Source organism: Hemicordylus capensis, chromosome 1, assembly GCF_027244095.1.
Source record: "Hemicordylus capensis ecotype Gifberg chromosome 1, rHemCap1.1.pri, whole genome shotgun sequence".
In the NCBI taxonomy this organism is placed as follows: Eukaryota; Metazoa; Chordata; class Lepidosauria; order Squamata; family Cordylidae; genus Hemicordylus; species Hemicordylus capensis.
Genome location: NC_069657.1, coordinates 143572079 through 143590659, shown reverse-complemented (window position 1 = coordinate 143590659; position 18581 = coordinate 143572079). Strand labels below are relative to the sequence as shown.

General features: G+C 45.9%; 1 protein-coding gene across 1 annotated transcript in view; it reads left to right on the top strand.

Annotated features, from left to right (window-relative positions):
- The first annotated feature begins 16192 nt into the window (after positions 1-16192).
- Positions 16193-18581, top strand: part of SERPING1 (serpin family G member 1) — a 49663-nt gene continuing 47274 nt past the window's right edge. The window contains exons 1-2 of the mRNA XM_053278492.1: positions 16193-16252; positions 16635-16707. Of these exons, the coding sequence (XP_053134467.1) occupies positions 16648-16707 (60 nt within the window). The 5' untranslated portion in view covers positions 16193-16252; positions 16635-16647. The remainder of the gene's footprint in view (positions 16253-16634; positions 16708-18581) is intronic.

Here is an 18581-nt window from a genome sequence, read left to right as displayed (position 1 = left end):
GAGCCTCACAGCATCGTGAGTTCTCCATTTGCTGGCATATTTGGGGTCAGTTACCCCCAGATTTATCAGCTGCCAAAGCCAAATAGAAAGGGAACTAGCTTCGCACCTTCCCCATGCTGGGATACTTAAGCAGGCTCCTGAAGTTAACTTGCTAAAGTTAACTCACCGTTCAAAGTCTCTCTCCACGATTGACCCTCCTTTGGTTTATCTCCCCTCCATACATGCCTCAACCATGCTAAAATCCAATTACCTCAGCAGGGAAGCCAGATAAGGTCCACCAATGTGCATTCCCTCCTTATCAAAAGAAGGCTAAAGTGGTTGATGTACCCATTAAAACACTCAGAGATGTACCCATTAAAACTGATTAGTTTATTAGGTGCTTCCGACCTAAAAGAGTTCCAGTGTTTGCACGTCCAATCACTCCATTTGCATTGACCCATTCAAGCATTGTGTTGTAACACAGCACAGCAACCACAAACAATGGGATCTTTTGCAATTCCCCTGAACAAGTCTATTCAAGAAAGAAGGGCAACAGGAATATTCCCTCAGGACACAAATTGGGCTTTAAATGCCCTTGGAGCCTGGAGCCAGTGTGCTCCACTTGGTCTCCAGTGTCCCTCACTTGGTTCCATATCTTGGAGACACCCGTTATTTGGACGCTGCAGCGGACACTTGCCATACCACTTGGCCGCATTTTGTTCTGTGGGCCACTCTTGCTTCCAGGCCCTTGATCAGCTCTTTTGCCGGATCCGATCTGCCCAGCCCTCCTCACTACCATCTGTAGTTGGCTTCACGAGAACAGATGCCCTTGGGATCTATCCCTGCCGCCTAACCCCCTTGATTTTTCATTGCTGTTTGTTGCTTCCGGGTCCATCCCCGAGGAGAAAAGTCCTTCAGTTGCTCCTGAGCTACAAGATCCACCGCCGATAAAGGAAGGAACGAGAATCTATGATAACTGGGCTCCCTCTAGCCCTGTTTCTTCTCTCTTAGATCCAAGAGGCTGTTTCTCTGAGCTTCCTTTCTCTGGCCGGCCTAGAAGCTACTTTAATTCAGACATTAAGCTAAATTTTCTCTTAACAGTTATATGGTTAATCTTGTAACGTATTTTAAGTAATAACATTGCTGTAAATGACTTTCTTCCTCCATTGTGCCCCTTACCCTCAAATAAAACCACCTCTGTTTTTGAACATCTCTCTCTCAGTCATTTTCCTGTAACCAGCACTTTGCATTAAAATTTATTCTGATGTGGAACTGCTCTACACTGAACTAGTTTCCCCACACAAATTCCCAATCGCAATTTTAGGGTGTTCGCCAATCACGCCGGGGCAGCTCCATCAATGGTGATGGTGATGATGACAACAAGAAGAAGAACATTGTTTGTTAGCCGCCCCATAACAAATTTTTCTCTGGGCTGCTTACAACAGAGGATTAAAACATACAATAAAAACACATAAGAACAGGCCCATGGCCCATCTAGTCCAACATCCTATTTCACACAGTGGCCCACAAGATGCCGCTGGAAACCTACAGGCAGGAGTTGAGGGCATGCCCTCTTTCCTGCTGTTACTCCCCTGCAACTGGTACTCAGAGGCATCTTGCCTTTGAGGCTGGAGGTGGCCCACTCCAACTAGCAGCCGAGACCTCTCCTCCATGAAGTTATCCAAACCCTTCTTAAAGCCATCCAGGTTGTTGGCTGTTACCACATCTTGTGGCAGAGAATTCCACAAGTTGATTTTGCATTGTGTGAAAAAGTACTTCTGTTTGTTGGTCCTAAATTTCCGGGCAATCAATTTCATGGGATGACCCCTGGTTCTAGTGTTATGTGACAGGGAGAAGAATTTCTCTCTATCCACTTTCTCTATGCCATGCATGATTTTATACATCTCTATCATGTCTCCCCGCAGTCGTCTTTTTTCTAAACTAAAAAGCCCCAGATGTTGTAGTCTCATAAGAAAGGAGCTCTAGGCCCCTGATTATCTTCGTTGCCCTCTTCTGCACCTTTTCCAGTTCTACAATGTCCTTCTTTAGACATGGTGACCAGAATTGTATGCAGTACTCCAAGCGTGGCCACACCGTCATTTTGTATAAGGACATTATAATATTAGCAGTTTTCTTTTCAATCCCCATCCTAATGATCCCTAGCATGGAATTGGCCTTTTTCACAGCTGCCACACACTGAGTCGACATTTTCAACAAGCTGTCCACCACGACCCCAGGATCCCTCTCCTGGTCAGTCTCTGACAGCTCAGCTCCCATCAGCGTATACTTGAAGTTGGGGTTTTTTGTCCTCGACACACTAATAACACATTAAATCATAACAGACCAAAAAAGGTGAAAAGAAAATACTACACAATACAAAGCAGCTAAAAACTCATTTTAAAATTATTTTAAAATCAGAATCAAATTTAAAAGGCCCGAGTGAACAAAAAGGTCTTTACCTGGCATCTAAAAGAGCAAAGTGATGAAGCCAGGTGAACCTCATTGGCTTTATGGCTATTCCATAAATGGGGTGTAACCATCAAAAAAAGGCCTCTAGCATTAACATGCTAGAGACACAGGAGTAGAAACAGTAAATAAGCTGGCAGCCCTAGCAAGCGCTCATTCTCCTTCTTCCTATTTATTCAGTCTCATTCAGCAGTTACTTTCTCCTCCTTTTCATTTCCCTCTGTTCTGTGCACAGACCTACAAGAACCCATCATGAAAGGAATATTGTATTCTTGTACCAAAGGCTGACCACGTAATGGCACAGCAGGGAAATGACTTGACTAGCAAGCCACAGGTTGCCGGTTCGAATCCCCGCTGGTATGTTTCCCAGACTATGGGAAACAACTATATCAGGCAACAGCGATATAAGAAGGTGCTGAAAGGCATCTTCTCATACTGCATGGGCGGAGGCAATGGTAAACTTCTCCTATATTCTTCCAAAGACAACCACAGGGCTCTGTGGGCGCCAGGAGCTGGCACCGACTCTACGGCAGAACTTTACATATATTACTATCAGAGCCAGGATATGAAACTGACTGGTGGGATAAGGAGAGTGTGGGATTGGCACTTCCAGTGATAGTACTACCTGTTGTACCCATTTGGCTGGCTGGCCTGTTTTTCCTTTTGAAAAACAGATCACTGGCTGATGGACCAGGGGCTGAGTTGGAAGTTTCCTAAGTAGTTTCCAAATGATTCTTTGGATCACCTTCTGAGAGAGAAAGGCGCCACTGGAAAACTTGTAAGATCGACATATTCCACCTGTGGGGACATCACATCACCCTATCCCCTTCCCTCTATAAGGCCTGACTGCGCTAGGTCAGTGAGAAAATAGAGCTGCTGTGGGACAGAGAGAGAAAGGAAGAGGAAATGTGAAGAGTCTGGAAGGCAGAAGCCAGGGAGAAGGCGGAAGTGCTTTTGATGCAGTTCTCTGACAACCTGAGTGGTGCCGACTTTTCTCTGTTATTACCAACTTCATCTAATGCTCAGCCGGTATATTTGTGTAAATAAAGCCAATGGTGGCTCAAGAGACACCTCCCTGGGCCTGAGGTTGGGCCAGGGGCGTATCTAGGGTGGGGCAGGCAGGGCACGTGCCCTGGGCGCCACTTGAAGGGGGTGCAACTTCTTAAAATTAATTTTAAAAAAATGGCCACCAAAAACAAAATGGCCACTGCACATGTCCAAATGGTCTCTGCGAGGCCCTAGAGGCCAGCGGTGGGAGGGGTAACCTTTGCAGACACCCCCGCCCCATGGCCTATAGGAAGCACCCCAAAGGGGCTACAAGTTAAAAAAAATTTAATATAATATAAGTCACTGTACACATATTCAGTTTGGCACTATGTACAGAGAATCAGGGCTTGTGGATACTGAGCTGAAGCTTATGAGCTCGGATTGTATTCATTTGCTCTTACTTTGCTTCTTATGATAAGTGAGTTAAATGTGGTATCTTAATAATATGGCTATTAATGGTAAGTTTGTCTTTGAATCAGTGTGAAATCCTTAGTATTAAGGCTCACTGGGAGTTTCTTGCTCTTTCTCTCATTTTAACTGTCTTTCTGAAATACTAGAATATATTCCAAGCAGTGACACAGTTTACTCTGCATATCCTTTAATTATTTTCAGAGTATCTGGGAAAAGCCAAATTCTCCATTTATTTTTAAAACTTAGGTAATTGTGATGCTACAATGCATAGTAGAGAATTAGATAGGCACTTCTGTTTAGTTTTCCAAGTACACCTCCACATAGTATTTGGGTATTTCATGAGCCCAAGCATAGTGAAATTTGTAGTTTTCCAGCATTTTTTGGTCTGGCTACGTCCACTGCTAAATAGTTTTTGAAATTTTAAAAGATTAACGAACTTGACTTATATTTTTCAGCTGATATTATAGTAAAGTTATCTGAAAGATGGGTGTGAGATGTTTGGACAGGGGGCGCAATTTCAGTGCTTGCCCTAGGTGCTATTTTCCCTAGATACGCCTCTGGGTAGGGCACCAAATGCCATCCCTCCTTGCACACATGACATGCACTGCCCTTTTCTTTTCCAAGCAGCAGCAGCAGTTTGGTACACTGAAAATATAATTTCAAAAGAGGCATTTAAGCAGGGGCATAGCAAGGTTGGAGTGAGCCCGGAGACAAGATTTTAAAATGCCCCCCACCCTCACTGAAGCTTAGCTCATGAAGTAAAGAAATCTTAAATGAGGCTAAGCCTGGGTGGGTGCACGGCTGGGGGAGTCAGTCATGTGACTTGCCTCTGGGGGGCCCCCCAAGGCAGTGGGCCCTCAGACAACTGTCTCCCCTTGCCCTATTATAGTTACGCCCCTGCATTTAAGTCTTTGGAATTACTTCCTTCTGGCATGTTTGTTTACAAGAATCGTATATGTGATGTAGTGCCAAACACAGATTTTGGCAGTGCCGTTGATCTAAGCACATATACCAGCAGCACAATTTATTTTCAGGGGTGCCCACCACCTCCTGAAGCTACTGCTCCATTTTGCCTTCTCTGCTGCCACAATAACTATTGGAGGATACGCTCGCTTTCTTTTGCCCTCTTTTGCCACCTCCTTCATTTGTTGCTGGGCTAATTATGAGAAGTGGGGATATGAAACAGAACATGAAATGAGGACAGAATATGAAACGGAATATGAAATGAGGACAAGGCATTAGGGATGTGCATGGAATGAGGTGGAGATGGCTTGTATGGGTGGGTGTAGGACTTTAAGGGCAGGGGAGGGTGCACTTACCCCTCCCCCCACCTTCCCCCCGCCAGCGCTGGTGTTTTGTAAAATCCTTTGGGGCAGCAGTGTACTTCCCTGCTGCCCCTTCTTCTTCTTCAGCCGGAAGTGGTCAGAAGTACCGGGTGCGTATGCGCACATTGCACGCACACTCATGCACGTCAGACGGGCTCACTTGCGATCGCAATGTGTGCACATGCCTGGCGTGTGCACGCGCACCCGGTACGTCCGGCTACTTCCAGCCCCAAAAGAAGAATATCTTCTTTGTTATGAACCCCACCGCCCATTGAGATCATCCGGAGAGGTCCGTCTGCAGTTGCCACCGGCTCGTCTGGTGGCCACTGGGGACAGGCCTTCTCCGCTGCTGCCCCGAAGCTTTGGAATACTCTCCCTGCTGAAATAATAGCCTCCCCATCTCTCACAACTTTAAAAAGGTTTTCAAAGACACAACTGTTCACCCAGGCTTTTAATTAAATAGTGTTTGTTTTAATAGTTTTAACACTGTTATAAAATATTTTAAAATTTTAAATTGTTGTAATGTCAATCTTTTCTGTTATCATTATTTTGTTTCAATTAATGTTTTAATTTTTCTGTCATTTATTCTGTTTTAACTAATGTTTTAACCTTTCTGTTGTAAACCACCCAGAAACATGTGTTTGGGTGGTATAGAAATATGTTAAATAAATAAATAAAATATAAATAAATAAATGAGTAAATAAATAAATATACTATCTCCTGTACTCTAATGCCATTTTCTCATTCCACTTCTTCCCCCTTCTCATAATCAGCAGAGTGGCAAAAAAAAAGGGAGGAGGTAGAGGAAGCAGAAGAAGGCAAGCACATCCCACAGCAGAGAGAGAGAGAGAGAGGAGCTCTTTGCCAAATGGTGTGCCACTGCTTAGCAAAGAGCTGATCAGATGGTAGGGGTGGCAGATAGAGGCAGTGGAGCTGGCAGGGCACATCTTGCCACCCCATTGGGGCCCCAATAATCTGCTGCTTGAGGTGACCACCTAACCTTGCCTCATGGAAGGACCACCCTGAGAGGTTGCTAATTGTAGCCCAAGCAGGCATTCTTGAGAATCCTGTGGTCTTTTTTGTCCTCTAGCCTGTTGCAGCAATCTGACTCACTGTCTGCCACATTCTGCAGCCACGGAATTGATCTTAACTGAGCTGAATGGGGCAATACGCACCGCCAAGACAGGGATGCCACCTCTCCTACCCGGGAGAGGGGAGACCCAGCCATGTTCATTGTCATATACAAGTCTATCTGCAGATGTGGAAAAGTTCAAAATGTCAGTTGCCTAACGTTGACGCTGAGTTTTAAAACAAAACAACAAAACAACTTGGCTGGCTGGCAAAGAACCCAGTTACAGGCCAAGTGGCATCCCTGTTCCCAAAACTAGAGACATTGTCGTGACGCAACCTGCAGTGTTTCACAGGCTGTACAAAACAACACCATAACTGTCTGCCAGTATTTTGCTCCTAATTGCCAAGACTCCTCCTGGACAGGCTGGCCTCTGCTCTCCATAGCCTGATAACTTGCAGATTCGCCTACTGTTAATGCATTGTCCATGGGGCTGCTTAGGAAGACTATTCGGAAATTGCTACGTGGGCAGCTGACTGGGACTGGATGATGAGAACTTATCTTGCCCATGCTTTAACAACCACCCTGGCTCCCCGTCTGTTTCCAGGCACAGTACATACAGTAGCTGGTGCTTCCTTTTAAGCGGCTTGGCACCCCAGGATACCTGGAAGGCCACCTCCTCCAATGTGAGCCTATCCACTCACTGAGGTCCTCTTTGGAGGCTGTCCCCCAGGTGCCCCTGCCATCGGATGGAGGCAAGTGGCACTGGGGAGAAGGTCTTCTCCGTGGATTTTCTCACCTGCTGCCTATGGTGTTCTCTCTTGTCAGCATCAGAGGAAGCAAGATTGGAGGTGGCCTGGAGGCAAAATCCAAAGCCTGACCCCCTCACTTGCTCCCCTTTGCTCACCACTCACTGCCTGCCCTCCCACCAGGCCACATTTGCTCCACTGCCAGCAAAAACAGGCCTGCTTAAAGGGGCCGCCTGTTCTTCTTGGGATTCAAGCTGCACTGGTGCAGAGTTGGGGCAAGTGCATCCTGGTGGTGGCATGGTGGTAAAAGGGCAGGGGTGTTTGTGAAGGTGGGGGCAAGCAGCCAAGGGGGGCAGGGGAGGCAGCAAGCCCAGCTCCTGGGCACTTGTGGCTTGGGTGCACTGCAAGTCCGTGATCAATGATGGCTGCACCACAGAGGGGAAGATCTCCCCCTTCTCCTCAGACTTTTTAAATTCTTCGTTGAGTTGTTTTAATGCTTCCTTTATCTGTTGCTCTTTATAGCGTTGCCTTATTGTTGGTGTTCCCCACTCTCTTTGTATGGTTTATTGTTTGAAGTTGTGAACAACCCTGGAAATGTTTTTAGGTAAGAGTGGCACTGGCAGATCTTTTTTTTTTTTTAACCAATCAGTTCATTTTGCGTTATTTCCCAGAAATTGCTTATATCATCCATATTCTGCAAATTACAGTAATATTTACGTGAAGCTGTGAGTAACCCAGTGATTCTTAAACCCAGATTGTCCTTGAGTCCACAATAGAGAAATATAGTTGAGCAACCATTTTTCTGGGCAAACAGTGACTAACAACAAATCATTTTTTTCTGAATTCCAGTGAAGCTATCCCAAACACCCAAGTAAAGCGAAAGTGTTGCTAGATGGTGAGTAGACATTGGGGTCATTCACACAATCAAAAATTGTGTTCTACCAGGGTCTGGGAGCTGTGTGTACTCCCAATTTCCAGTGGTGTGGAAGCAAGGTAAGAGGAAAACCTGGGTAGACGTGATTGTGTGGAAACAAGGCAGGAGGAAAAGCTACCCAGGTTTTCCTCCTACCTTGCTTCCACACAACCAAAAATTGGAAGCACACACAGCTCCCAAACCAGGTAGAATACAGTATTCGATTGTGTGAATAACCTCACTGTTTAGTTTGAACACGTTCTGAGTCACTAGGGCTGTTCTCACAATCGTAAACTGGGTAGAACAAGCATCATACCAGCTTCAGGAGCTGTGTGTGCTTCCTATTTTGGTTATGTGTGTGAGTTAGAAGCTAGGTGGGAGGAGGGGGAAGTGGTTTTGTGGGAGGTAGGTGCAGGCTCCAATGGCATTTCCTCCTATCTTGTTAATATGCTGGGTAAAAGTTTAGGGTAGGACTACACTCGGAGCTGGCACCTGCCTCCCACATGATCACTTTCCCTTCCTCCGACATAGCTTTTAACTAACGCATAAATGTTTCTTTGTTAGCGAAGATGCTACCGTTTAGAGCTAATTGGCCCCAGATAGGAATATCCTGATGGACAAGTGTTTCATTCACATGAGTGTGTACAAGCCGGCCTGCTACTTAGCACCACTTCCCTTTCCCTTCACCTTGCCTTGTCAGTACATTTGTATCAGCGTTCAGGGGGGATTTCAATCCAGAAGCTTTTTTGAATAGTCTTCCACATGGCAAGTGAAAACTAAAAGGATATGGTGGTATGTGGGGGGCAATAAAATTAAGTCCACAATACTGTGCAGAAGAACTGTTGCCAGGGAGCAATATTCAAACCAGAAAAGGAAATTTAAATTTCAGAGAGAGAGAGAGAGAGAGAGAGAGAGAGAGAGAGAGAGAGAGAGGTGCCAAGTCTCAAGCCTGTGTGCAATCCTTGGGATCTATCCTGTTCTAGGCTGAGCCAGGATATCTTCTGAGGCAGGAACCAGGGAAGGATACAGAACTCAGACAGTTCCAGGAGGGAAGTGGTCAAGACCTAGCTCCAAGCAGGAATACATAAGAGCTAGGTATGGCAGCCTAAAGAGAGATGTTGGTCCAGCAGCCACTGGTTTTTACCCTGGGTTGTACCCAAGTAAAGTGAACTGGCCTGCACCTTCCAATAGCTAAAGCTGGCAAGTTCTCAGAGGATTCCTCCAGTTCAGAGGATGAAGCAGGGCTCAGGCCATGGGAGAGGTCCTCACTCAGGTTCCTCTAGTTATCTTGGTGAGGAGGGTCCTGATAGTGCAAGGACACCAGGGTCTGGGTTGTGGGTTCTCCACTACCACCACCACCACCACCACCACCACAAATATGCACATACTGCTTTTCAACCAAGTTCTTGAAGTGTCTTGCTATACATCCTATCTTATCCCCTGAATGGTCCACCTCATCTGCTAATACGAGGTCCCAGATCCAGGGCCATGACAAAATCTCTCTTTTTAGAATTTAAGCACTGCCGCCACCTCTCCGGACAGCATTCTGATAACACAAAAATGATTTTGGAACATTTAAAATTTTAGTACCAACATCCCCTTCCTTTTGCCACTGCAAAGGGTTGGCTTGTTTGTTGTTAATTGTGTGCATGAGGGATGGCTTTAATAAAAGTCTTAGTTTTTAATATACAGTTGTGCTTTATAACAACATGAAAAACTAACTATTTTATTAACCTGTTTTTAAAAAACCAAACTATTCAATTGTGGGTATGATGGACCTCTATTAGAGACAGCCATTGTAATATTGTACACATCTGCATTACGTATTCAGGGCATTTTGTTGCAAGGAGGGGACCTGCTATTTCAAGGAAATTAGTTGAACACCAAAGTATATCAATAACCTGATCCATGATCTCTTGTCAAGCTCTCACTCAACTTTGTGCCATTTCCTTCTTGTCTAGTGCCTCCTGACATTCTTTCTCTTTGCAGTACAGATTGTCTCTTATTAGGTGCTTTGATGCAATGCCTATTGTAATCGAGGTACCTTGACCTGTCCTCAGTCATGACCTCAGGTGTTAATTCTACAGGTGCTGGCTCTTTGTTACAAATCATAGAATGAAAGGCATATATCTTTCTTTTTGTCCCTTTGCTTGCTAGATCTTTGCCCTAAGGATAAGTCAGGCAATTCTGGAGAAAGCAAATACCCATAATCATTCTTAGTCACACTCACATGCCCATGCTGCCCAAGGCAGCAAAACACATACAAATGGCATACACATGCACTGGGGAGAGCTCTGCCACTTCACTTCTACATTATCCCATTCATAAATATACCTTTGGATACTAGAAACCACTATAGAAATGCCAAGTATTGTCAATGTCATCATCACCACCAGCTCCACCACCATCATGTGGGCACACAAGCCCTTAATTTGCTCCAAAGTCATCATTCACAATGCACATGGTGGCAAGCATGACTTGTCCTCTTAGCTAAGCAGGGTCCACCCTGGTTGCATATGAATGGGAGACTTGATGTGTGAGCACTGTAAGATATTCCCCTCAGGGGATGGAGCCACTCTGGGAAGAGCATCTAGGCTCCAAGTTCCTTCCCTGGCATCTCCAAGACAGGGCTGAGAAAGATTCCTGCCTGCAACCTTGGAGAAGCTGCTGCCAGTCTGTGCGGACAATACTGAGCTACATGGACCAATGGTCTGACTCAGTATATGGCAGTTTCCTATGTTCCTACTAATTGAATGGGCACAGCAGAGCAGGGGAGGCACCCACATGAGGCAGAGTGAGGCAATGGCTTCAGGTGGTGACTGCGCCACAGGGAGGCAAGTACAGGCCTCTGCCCCCTGTAGGCATCATCTCATCTGCCTGCTGCCACCACTGCCCTGCCTCATCTCTATTATTTATTTTTATAAATTTTTATAAATTTAATTTCATTAAATTTATTTTTTCCTTTCCCTCTCCAAATATTTTCCTCAATATCAAACCATCACAAACTCCAGGATTGCTTTCAATAGTCACCTGGAGGTTGACGCCAGCTCCTGGAAACTCTAGACCTGGAGAGCTGGCAATCCTAAGCACAGGTGACCTGCAGGTCCTTCTTGAACCAAGAGCCCCTGGGTGGGCACCAAGAACGATGCGATTTGATCCCCCTTGCAACAGCTAGCGGCCCAGCAGCTTAAGATCCCCTTCCTCCCAGTAAAAGCCTCACTGCAATGTGGAAGCTGGCTTGATCTCTGGCTTGAGATCCACCCAGCCCTTTCGAGGTTTCATCGGTCTTGGAAGGAGTATAAAGCACTCTTTGTCCACTCTTCTGTTCCATCTCTCCCTCCCTCCCTCCCCCCCCCAACCTTCACTTTCACTTTCCTCACAAGCAGCCTGACTGTGTTTATCCTCTGCTCCCCATTTCCTCACGGAAGCAGCCTTGCCTTCAGATCCATTCTGTTACTCCCACTCTAGCAGCTGATACAGTATTCGATCGCAATTAGTATCGTGTCCTCTTTTAATAAAACTAACTTATTTCTTTTGAAAAGTTCTGGTCTCCCAACTTTTCCTGCCTCCTAGGGTAGCGTCACTTCACTATCTGGACCTGATCCAAAGTTGCACTGCACACCTGCTGATTTGGTGCTGGTCAGCCTGGGCCTGCTCTACCAGACAGACAGCTGTCTCCTTCCTCAGCTGGTCAGAGTTGGCTACAGAAGAGAAGGATGCTCCTGGCACTCAAGTAATTCCCCACAAGCTTCAAATGTAATTTCCCCAGAACTGATTTGGTGTTCCTGCCTCAGAGATACAAACAAAGTGCACCATATATAAGTGATACAAGTCTGAGTTAGCATGGTAACAATAAAGCAGTCTGGTTTTGTCAGCATTTATTATCTATGTAGTAGGAGCCACTTTCAATGTCCTGCACAAGCGGAACGGTTAGAAGACTAGCTAGAATGCCCACCCCCAAATACAGCCAAATAATCTATTTGATCCTCTCAGAGCTTTCATAAATGGTTGAAATGTCACAGCAGTACCCAATCTAGGTCACAGAAAGCTATTTGCAGCAAACGTGCATGCTTCTTTAGACACTCCTGGTCAAAGGGTGGGTTGCATTTTTCAGATGTTTGTGCACATTTCACTGGGAGAGTCAGAGAGGCCTTGCTTGCAGAAGATTCTGTGCATAGACCTCAGCTGGTTTCCCCACCCCCAAGCACATGCACCAGAGTTGAAGTGTGGTTTTCATGTCCTGGAGATATAACAGTGGGGAAAGCTTTGCCTGTTGAATTGCTGCCTACCAGACCTCTGTTAAAGGCAAAAGAGCCTTGCATGAGGAGGACTATCAATCAAGGCCAGTCTTAGGGGTGGGTGAGCCGGGCAGTCACCCAGGGTGCCTACCTGAAGGGGGCACCAAGCTAGGTCTGGTGGCTCGCTGATGCTGTTTGCTGAGTCTACTGTCAGCAGTGCACCAGGAAGGAGGAGAAAGCCATTTCTGTGAGCTTTTATTTCAGGTTCTACAGGTTTGGGGGTACTAAAAATGAACTTCCATCCATTAACATAGAGAGGGCACCAAAGACGCTCAGGGCTTGAACTAAGGTAGCCCTAGATGGTTTGACTCCCACTCCCCAATGCCCCCGGCAGGCTAACTGAGAAGTGCAGAGTCCCAGCTTTAAAGTGAGGCATACAGCCTGCTTGTTTGCCAGGTCGAATGACCAGCTCACACTAGGGATGTGTACATGTTTCCCCCGCCAGCACTGTGGTTTAAAACGGTCCTGCGGGGCGGTAGCGTACCTCCTTGCCTCCCCGGTGCACGTCGGACCGGAAGTACCCGGCAGTGCCAGGCACTTCTGGTCTGATGTCTACCAGGGCGGCAAGGAGATATGCTGCCGCTCCATGGGACTGTTTTAAACCACAGCACCAGTGGGGAAAATGCAGCCGGGGGGACACATCTGGAGAGGATGAGCATCCTCCCCGGTCTGAAAGCTACACACATACCCCGGTCAAACCGGTCAAACCAGCCAAACCGCCAGACTTTCGAACCAGTTCAGAAGCCCGCCTCCGAACTGGTTCGAAATTCTGGCATTCTTGGCCTCTGAACCTGTTCGTACACATCCCTAGCTCACACAGATGACCAGCAAATGACCTGAGGAAACAGTGGGAGAGAGTTCCCAGTCTACTGTGGGGCAAACCTCTAACACTTCAGAGATGAAAAGATGCTGCTGACTCTGCTTAAATACAGAGTCCTGTTCCTTTTGAGTAAGTGCAGGTATAACCTGCGTTTAAGGGGGTTGTTTTAGCTTCATGTTCTTCAGTTTGGGTTAATACAGTACATATAACATCCTTACATCTCTGTGCAGTATTTCAAGGAGAGAAAGAATAATTAGCAGTGCTATATTCTGGCACTGTTTATGCAAGAGCTGATGCCCTAGGCGACTGCCTAGTTCTGCCTAGTGGATGCGTCGACCCTGAAGACACCCCTTGCTCAGGGCGCTGTGAATCCCAGGGCCAGCCCTGCTGCCAGTTCTCTATATTCAACACCTCTAGTCCTTACAGTTCCCAGTTCTGTGGACATTCTGCCTATCCCAGGCCCTTATGCATCTGCATGGGGTAGACAGAATGTCCTCAGATCTGTTGCGAGACCAGCTTAATCCCAAACAATGTGTTGCCTATATACTCTTGTTGGCACAGGATTATCCCACACCACTTCATACCTTTATTTTGAAGGTTGTGGGAGGGGCCTCTGATGAACTTTCTGTTTGGCACTGAAGTGCTGACCTAAAAGTAGAAGGCATTTTTAGGCAGATATACCCCAAGTGCTGTGCTTAATTTCTAGAAAAAAGGGTTTAGGGTTCAAGTCCCTCTGGAACCTCCCCACCACACACACACACACACACACACACAATTAGTCTCTGATGTGTAGGAGTTCTCTGTGGGTAGTCAGTAGTGAGATAGTCTTTCTGTGTTCAAGAGTGCACTTTTATCAATGCTTACTTCATAACTTTGAAGATTCAGCCCTGACATTGAAAACACATGCCAGGGCTAAGGCCTAGCACAAATTAAGCCCTGTTGCAATGGCAACACACCTGACAATTTCTGGCATATCAGGAACGACTCAATTCAGATGCTAATATAATAAGCTCTGTCTAGAGATTGCGATGATAATTCAGAACTAGATGTACTGTGTTTACCTGAATCCAAGACTAGGTTTTTTCCAAGTTTTTTGATGTTAGAAATAAGGGGGTCATCTTAAATGTAGAGCCCTCTTCCTTTTGGGTAAATATAGGTATAACCTATATTTAAGCTCTGTTTGTTAAGGGGCTCATCTTAAATTCAGAGTCAATTTGTATTAGGGTAAATACGCTACTACTTTCTGGGATATTTTCCCAAAGGCTTTGTTGATTAATCAACCCAGTGGATTTAACTTCCATAAAACATCCTTGGCAAGGTCCAGATAAGTTGAAGGTATCTTAGAGCACCTCTGTAAGGAAGTACCGTAGGAGCTGCAAATAAAGAACTCAGAACCAGGAACTGTCTTCAGCACAGTGCGGGGGGGGGGGGGGGGCAGGGCGGAGTAAAGATGGCAAAATGGCAAGATGCTTTGCAGCAACTTACCATCAGGAAAGTAAGAGGAAATGGTCATTGGACTAAGCCATGGGTCTGTTTGTCTTGGGGAATGGATGTGTGGGAGATGAGGACCCTCATCTCCCACACATCCATTGTGGGAACCCTCATCTCCCACACATCCATTCCCCAAGACAAACAGACCCATGGCTTAGTCCAATGACCATTTCCTCTTACTTTCCTGATGGTAAGTTGCTGCAAAGCATCTTGCCATTTTGCCATCTTTACTCCGCCCTGCCCTGCCCCCTCACCCTGCACTGTGCTGAAGACAGTTCCTGGTTCTGAGTTCTTTATTTGCAGCTCCTAGTTCCTTACAGAGGTGCCGATGCAGCCAGAATAGATTTGGCTAGCTCTACTTTGCAAAATATGCTTTAGACCACTCCACATCAGACATCCATGCCAAATAAAGGGAGAGAAACAGATGAGCACTTATTGTGAAAGAGCTGAGGGCACATCTCTATTACGTCTGGTCATAGAAAGGCATTTGGTGCAGGAAAACACCACACCAGCAGCTCACTTTCAGTTATTGGTTTGGAACAGGACAGTCTGTGCTGGCTCACCCCTCTGTTGTGCATGCAGATGAGGTGTTGAATCATCCAGGATGCAACAGCAGTGTGGAGCTCAGATGCACATGGACTGAAGGAAGTCATCAAATTTTCAGGAAAACTCCCCTGTGCAAATAGACTCCAGAGAACCATGACATGTGGTAAAGTACTAGCTATGGTGCAGGAAATGGAGACAGGAAAGTTCTAGATTTCCTACACAGGAAACTATAGGCAACTCACATGTCGCTCATTATTTATTTATTTATTTATTTATTTAACACATTTGTACACCGCCCAAAATGCAAGTCTCTGGGTGGTTTACAATAAAACAATAAAAACAACAGATTAAAAAATTAAAACATTACAACAATTAAAACTTAAAATGTCAAAACTATTAAAAACACAAAACAATATCTAATTAAAAGCCTGGGTGAACAAATGCGTCTTGACTGCCCTTTTAAAAGTCGTCAGAGATGGGGAGGCTCTTATTTCAGCAGAGAGCGCCTTCCAAAGCCTCTGGGAAGCAATGGAGAAGGCCCATCCCTGAGTAGCCACCAGACGAGCCGGTGGCAACTGCAGACAAACCTCTCCAGATGATCTCAATGGGCGGTGTGGTTCATAGCAAAGAAGGCATTATGTCTGGTTATCACACATGTATATGTTTTGCCACATGTAGACACAATGAGAAGTTGTGATTGTCTGCAACTTTCAAGCATGTGCAAATTGTGTATGTACACAATGAAATCTACACTTGTATGATCGTCACACATGACAATATATATCTGGATTTCACATTCTTATTTCTACTTATGGAAGTTGCTTCCATGTAGAAAATCTGTAGCTGGTGAACTGGCTCTTTGTTTTAAAATTTATCATCAGACAGGGATTTTTCTTAGCAACTTCAGCATGTTCCCCAGTTGAACCTATGTCAATTTCTCCCCCATGATTTACGGGAAATCTCACCTAATCAGGAATCAATCATTCTTAATTTTTAACTGACCACTAGCTGCAGCCAGCCAATGGGATGTGAAGTCCCCCCTCTCTACCCGCCCCTATTCCACTCTCTGAAGGCTGCTCAGGATAAAGTATGTCACAACTGTTTGGGGCTATAGTCTGAAGAACTCAGCACAGAGGAGGTAAATAATCCCTTGATTTCTCATTTCTCTCCCATTTTAGAGTTGCTCTTGTCTTTTTTCTCATTTCATCACATTTTGTAATTGTTTCCTTTCAGCAGGAGACTCTGGGGAAATGGAATTTCCCTCAAGATAGTGAAAGTAATGTTTTCCTTAGACATGTGATCAGAGATTGCGAAAAATGGGAATGAGGAGCTTGCAAGCAGCCAAAGGAGGAGGGAAATGTGGTGTTTGAGACAGGGAGAAAACAAGCTGCTGGAGTGGATATTCTCCACAATTCCTCCAGTGAGGGACAGTTTCAGGACCTTACAGTGAGGAAGGCTGGAGGTAAGATTAGCTCCTTCAGCTTCTCTGGGAATTAAACACAAGTGTATTTATCTGGCAGGATTTCTGCCACCATGAAGACCTGGCTGATCCTCCTATACCTGGCCACTCTTGTGGTATCAAGTTTCTCAGAGGTGAGTAAAGCTTGTTTGTATTCATTACATGATCCCACCCCTCCGAAGTACCCTTACAAAAGAGGCTTTTCCCAGAAGCAAAGGACAAGATTTAAACCTTCGTAGTATTCAGAGCTGTATGCACTTCTGTCTTTGTCATGGTGATCCATTTTGTGTCTGATATGACACATGGAGAGATTGCAGTTCATAGGGGGAAGTAGGGGCTGTAGATGATCTGGAACCAAAGCTTGAGAGTGGGTATTCTCCAGGCTAGAGACTGGGCTCTTGTTGAAGTGCAGCCAAGGGAAGATAATGACAGGAAGCTAGGCTCCTAGAATGTATACAAAGCCGAGCTATCTTAGTGGCTGGCTATTGTGCTCCAATTCCTGCATGCCAATCACAGAGTGTGCTATGGCATCCCCATATCCTCTTCTCGTGCTTGAAGAGGTCTATGGCCTAACTCAGGGGTTCCCAACTTTGCGTTCCCAGATGTTGTTGGACTAGAACTCCCATCATACCCTGGAATATAGGAACATAGGAAGCTGCCTCATACTGAGTCAGGATATTGTTCCATCCAGCTCAGTATTGTCTACACTGACTAGCAGTGGCATCTCCAAGGTTTCAGGCAGGAGCCTTTCCCAGCCCTACCTGGAGATGCCAGGGATTGGACCTGGGTCTTATTCATTCAAAGCAGATGTTCTACCACTGAGCTATGGAAGTTGTCGTCCAGCAACATCCAAGGTTGCAATCCCTGGCCTAACCTACACAGTCCTAGGTAGGTCTAAGTGTCATATCTTGAAATTCCCCCTTCTAGCCCTGTATATCCCAATAGTCACCACTGTATAGCTTAAACGAAACTGAGAGGATATTTTCCAGGATGGGAAGAGCCACAATCTTGACTAACATTCACTCAGCTATAAAGGGTAATTGGAATCCTAGTGTATCCGTCAGAGCCATTATTTAACGTTGGGATAAGGCACCACCAAAATGCTCCAAGTGGTTGCCCTGCCCACCAGCAGGTTCTTCTTGCTTTCTACGTGGGCCCTCAAGCTTGGGTCCCCTGATGTTGTTGTACTACAACTCCCATTATCCCTGGCCACAATGGCCAATGGCCTTTGGCCATTGTGACTGGGGGTGGTGGGAACTGAAGTTCAACAATTTCAGGAGACCTAAATTTAAGAACCCCTGCCCTATTAGATCTGGAGGCTCTTCACACGATTAGTGTGTAGAGCTGGAAGGTGGTTTGCGGGGAGAGCAGACTTAGCCTGGATCAGCCACCCACACAACTGCCAGCTCCATCACAGTGCCGGCGGTGGGTGCGGGGATTGGGAGCGAGCACGCAGGGCATCCCGGAGAGACCCCCCAAGCCCGGGAGGTTATTTGTGTGTTGCTGCGGCAACACACGAGCAAAAAGATGAGGTTAATGGAGCACTTGCTCCATTACTTTGGTACTTTGGGAGGTACTTTGGAGTACTTTGGGAGGTTTGCTGCCGGGAGTCACGTGGCTCCCTTTGCAGCACAAGATTGCCCCAAAGCGGGCTAGGCTCCCTTAGCCCGCTTTTGGGCGATTGTGAGAATAGCCTCATGGTCATCTGGAAGCCAATGAGAATAGGGAAATTCAAGCTGGGCTTGCTATTCAAGATCAAGACATCAGGGCAAGCCTGGACCGAGAAGCAGTGGCAACTAACTCATCATCAGCTCAGCTCGCTGATACCTGCTATTCTTGAAAAGGACGAAACTGAAGAAGAAAAACAGCAGCAGCAGCAACCTAACCTTAAAATCAAAATGCAAACGTATAACCCAGTTGTTTAACAACATTATTTTGAGGGTCCACTTGGAGCCAGCACCAGTGTACTGTGGGTGGCACTGAACACAATTGGTGTTCTCCTCTGATT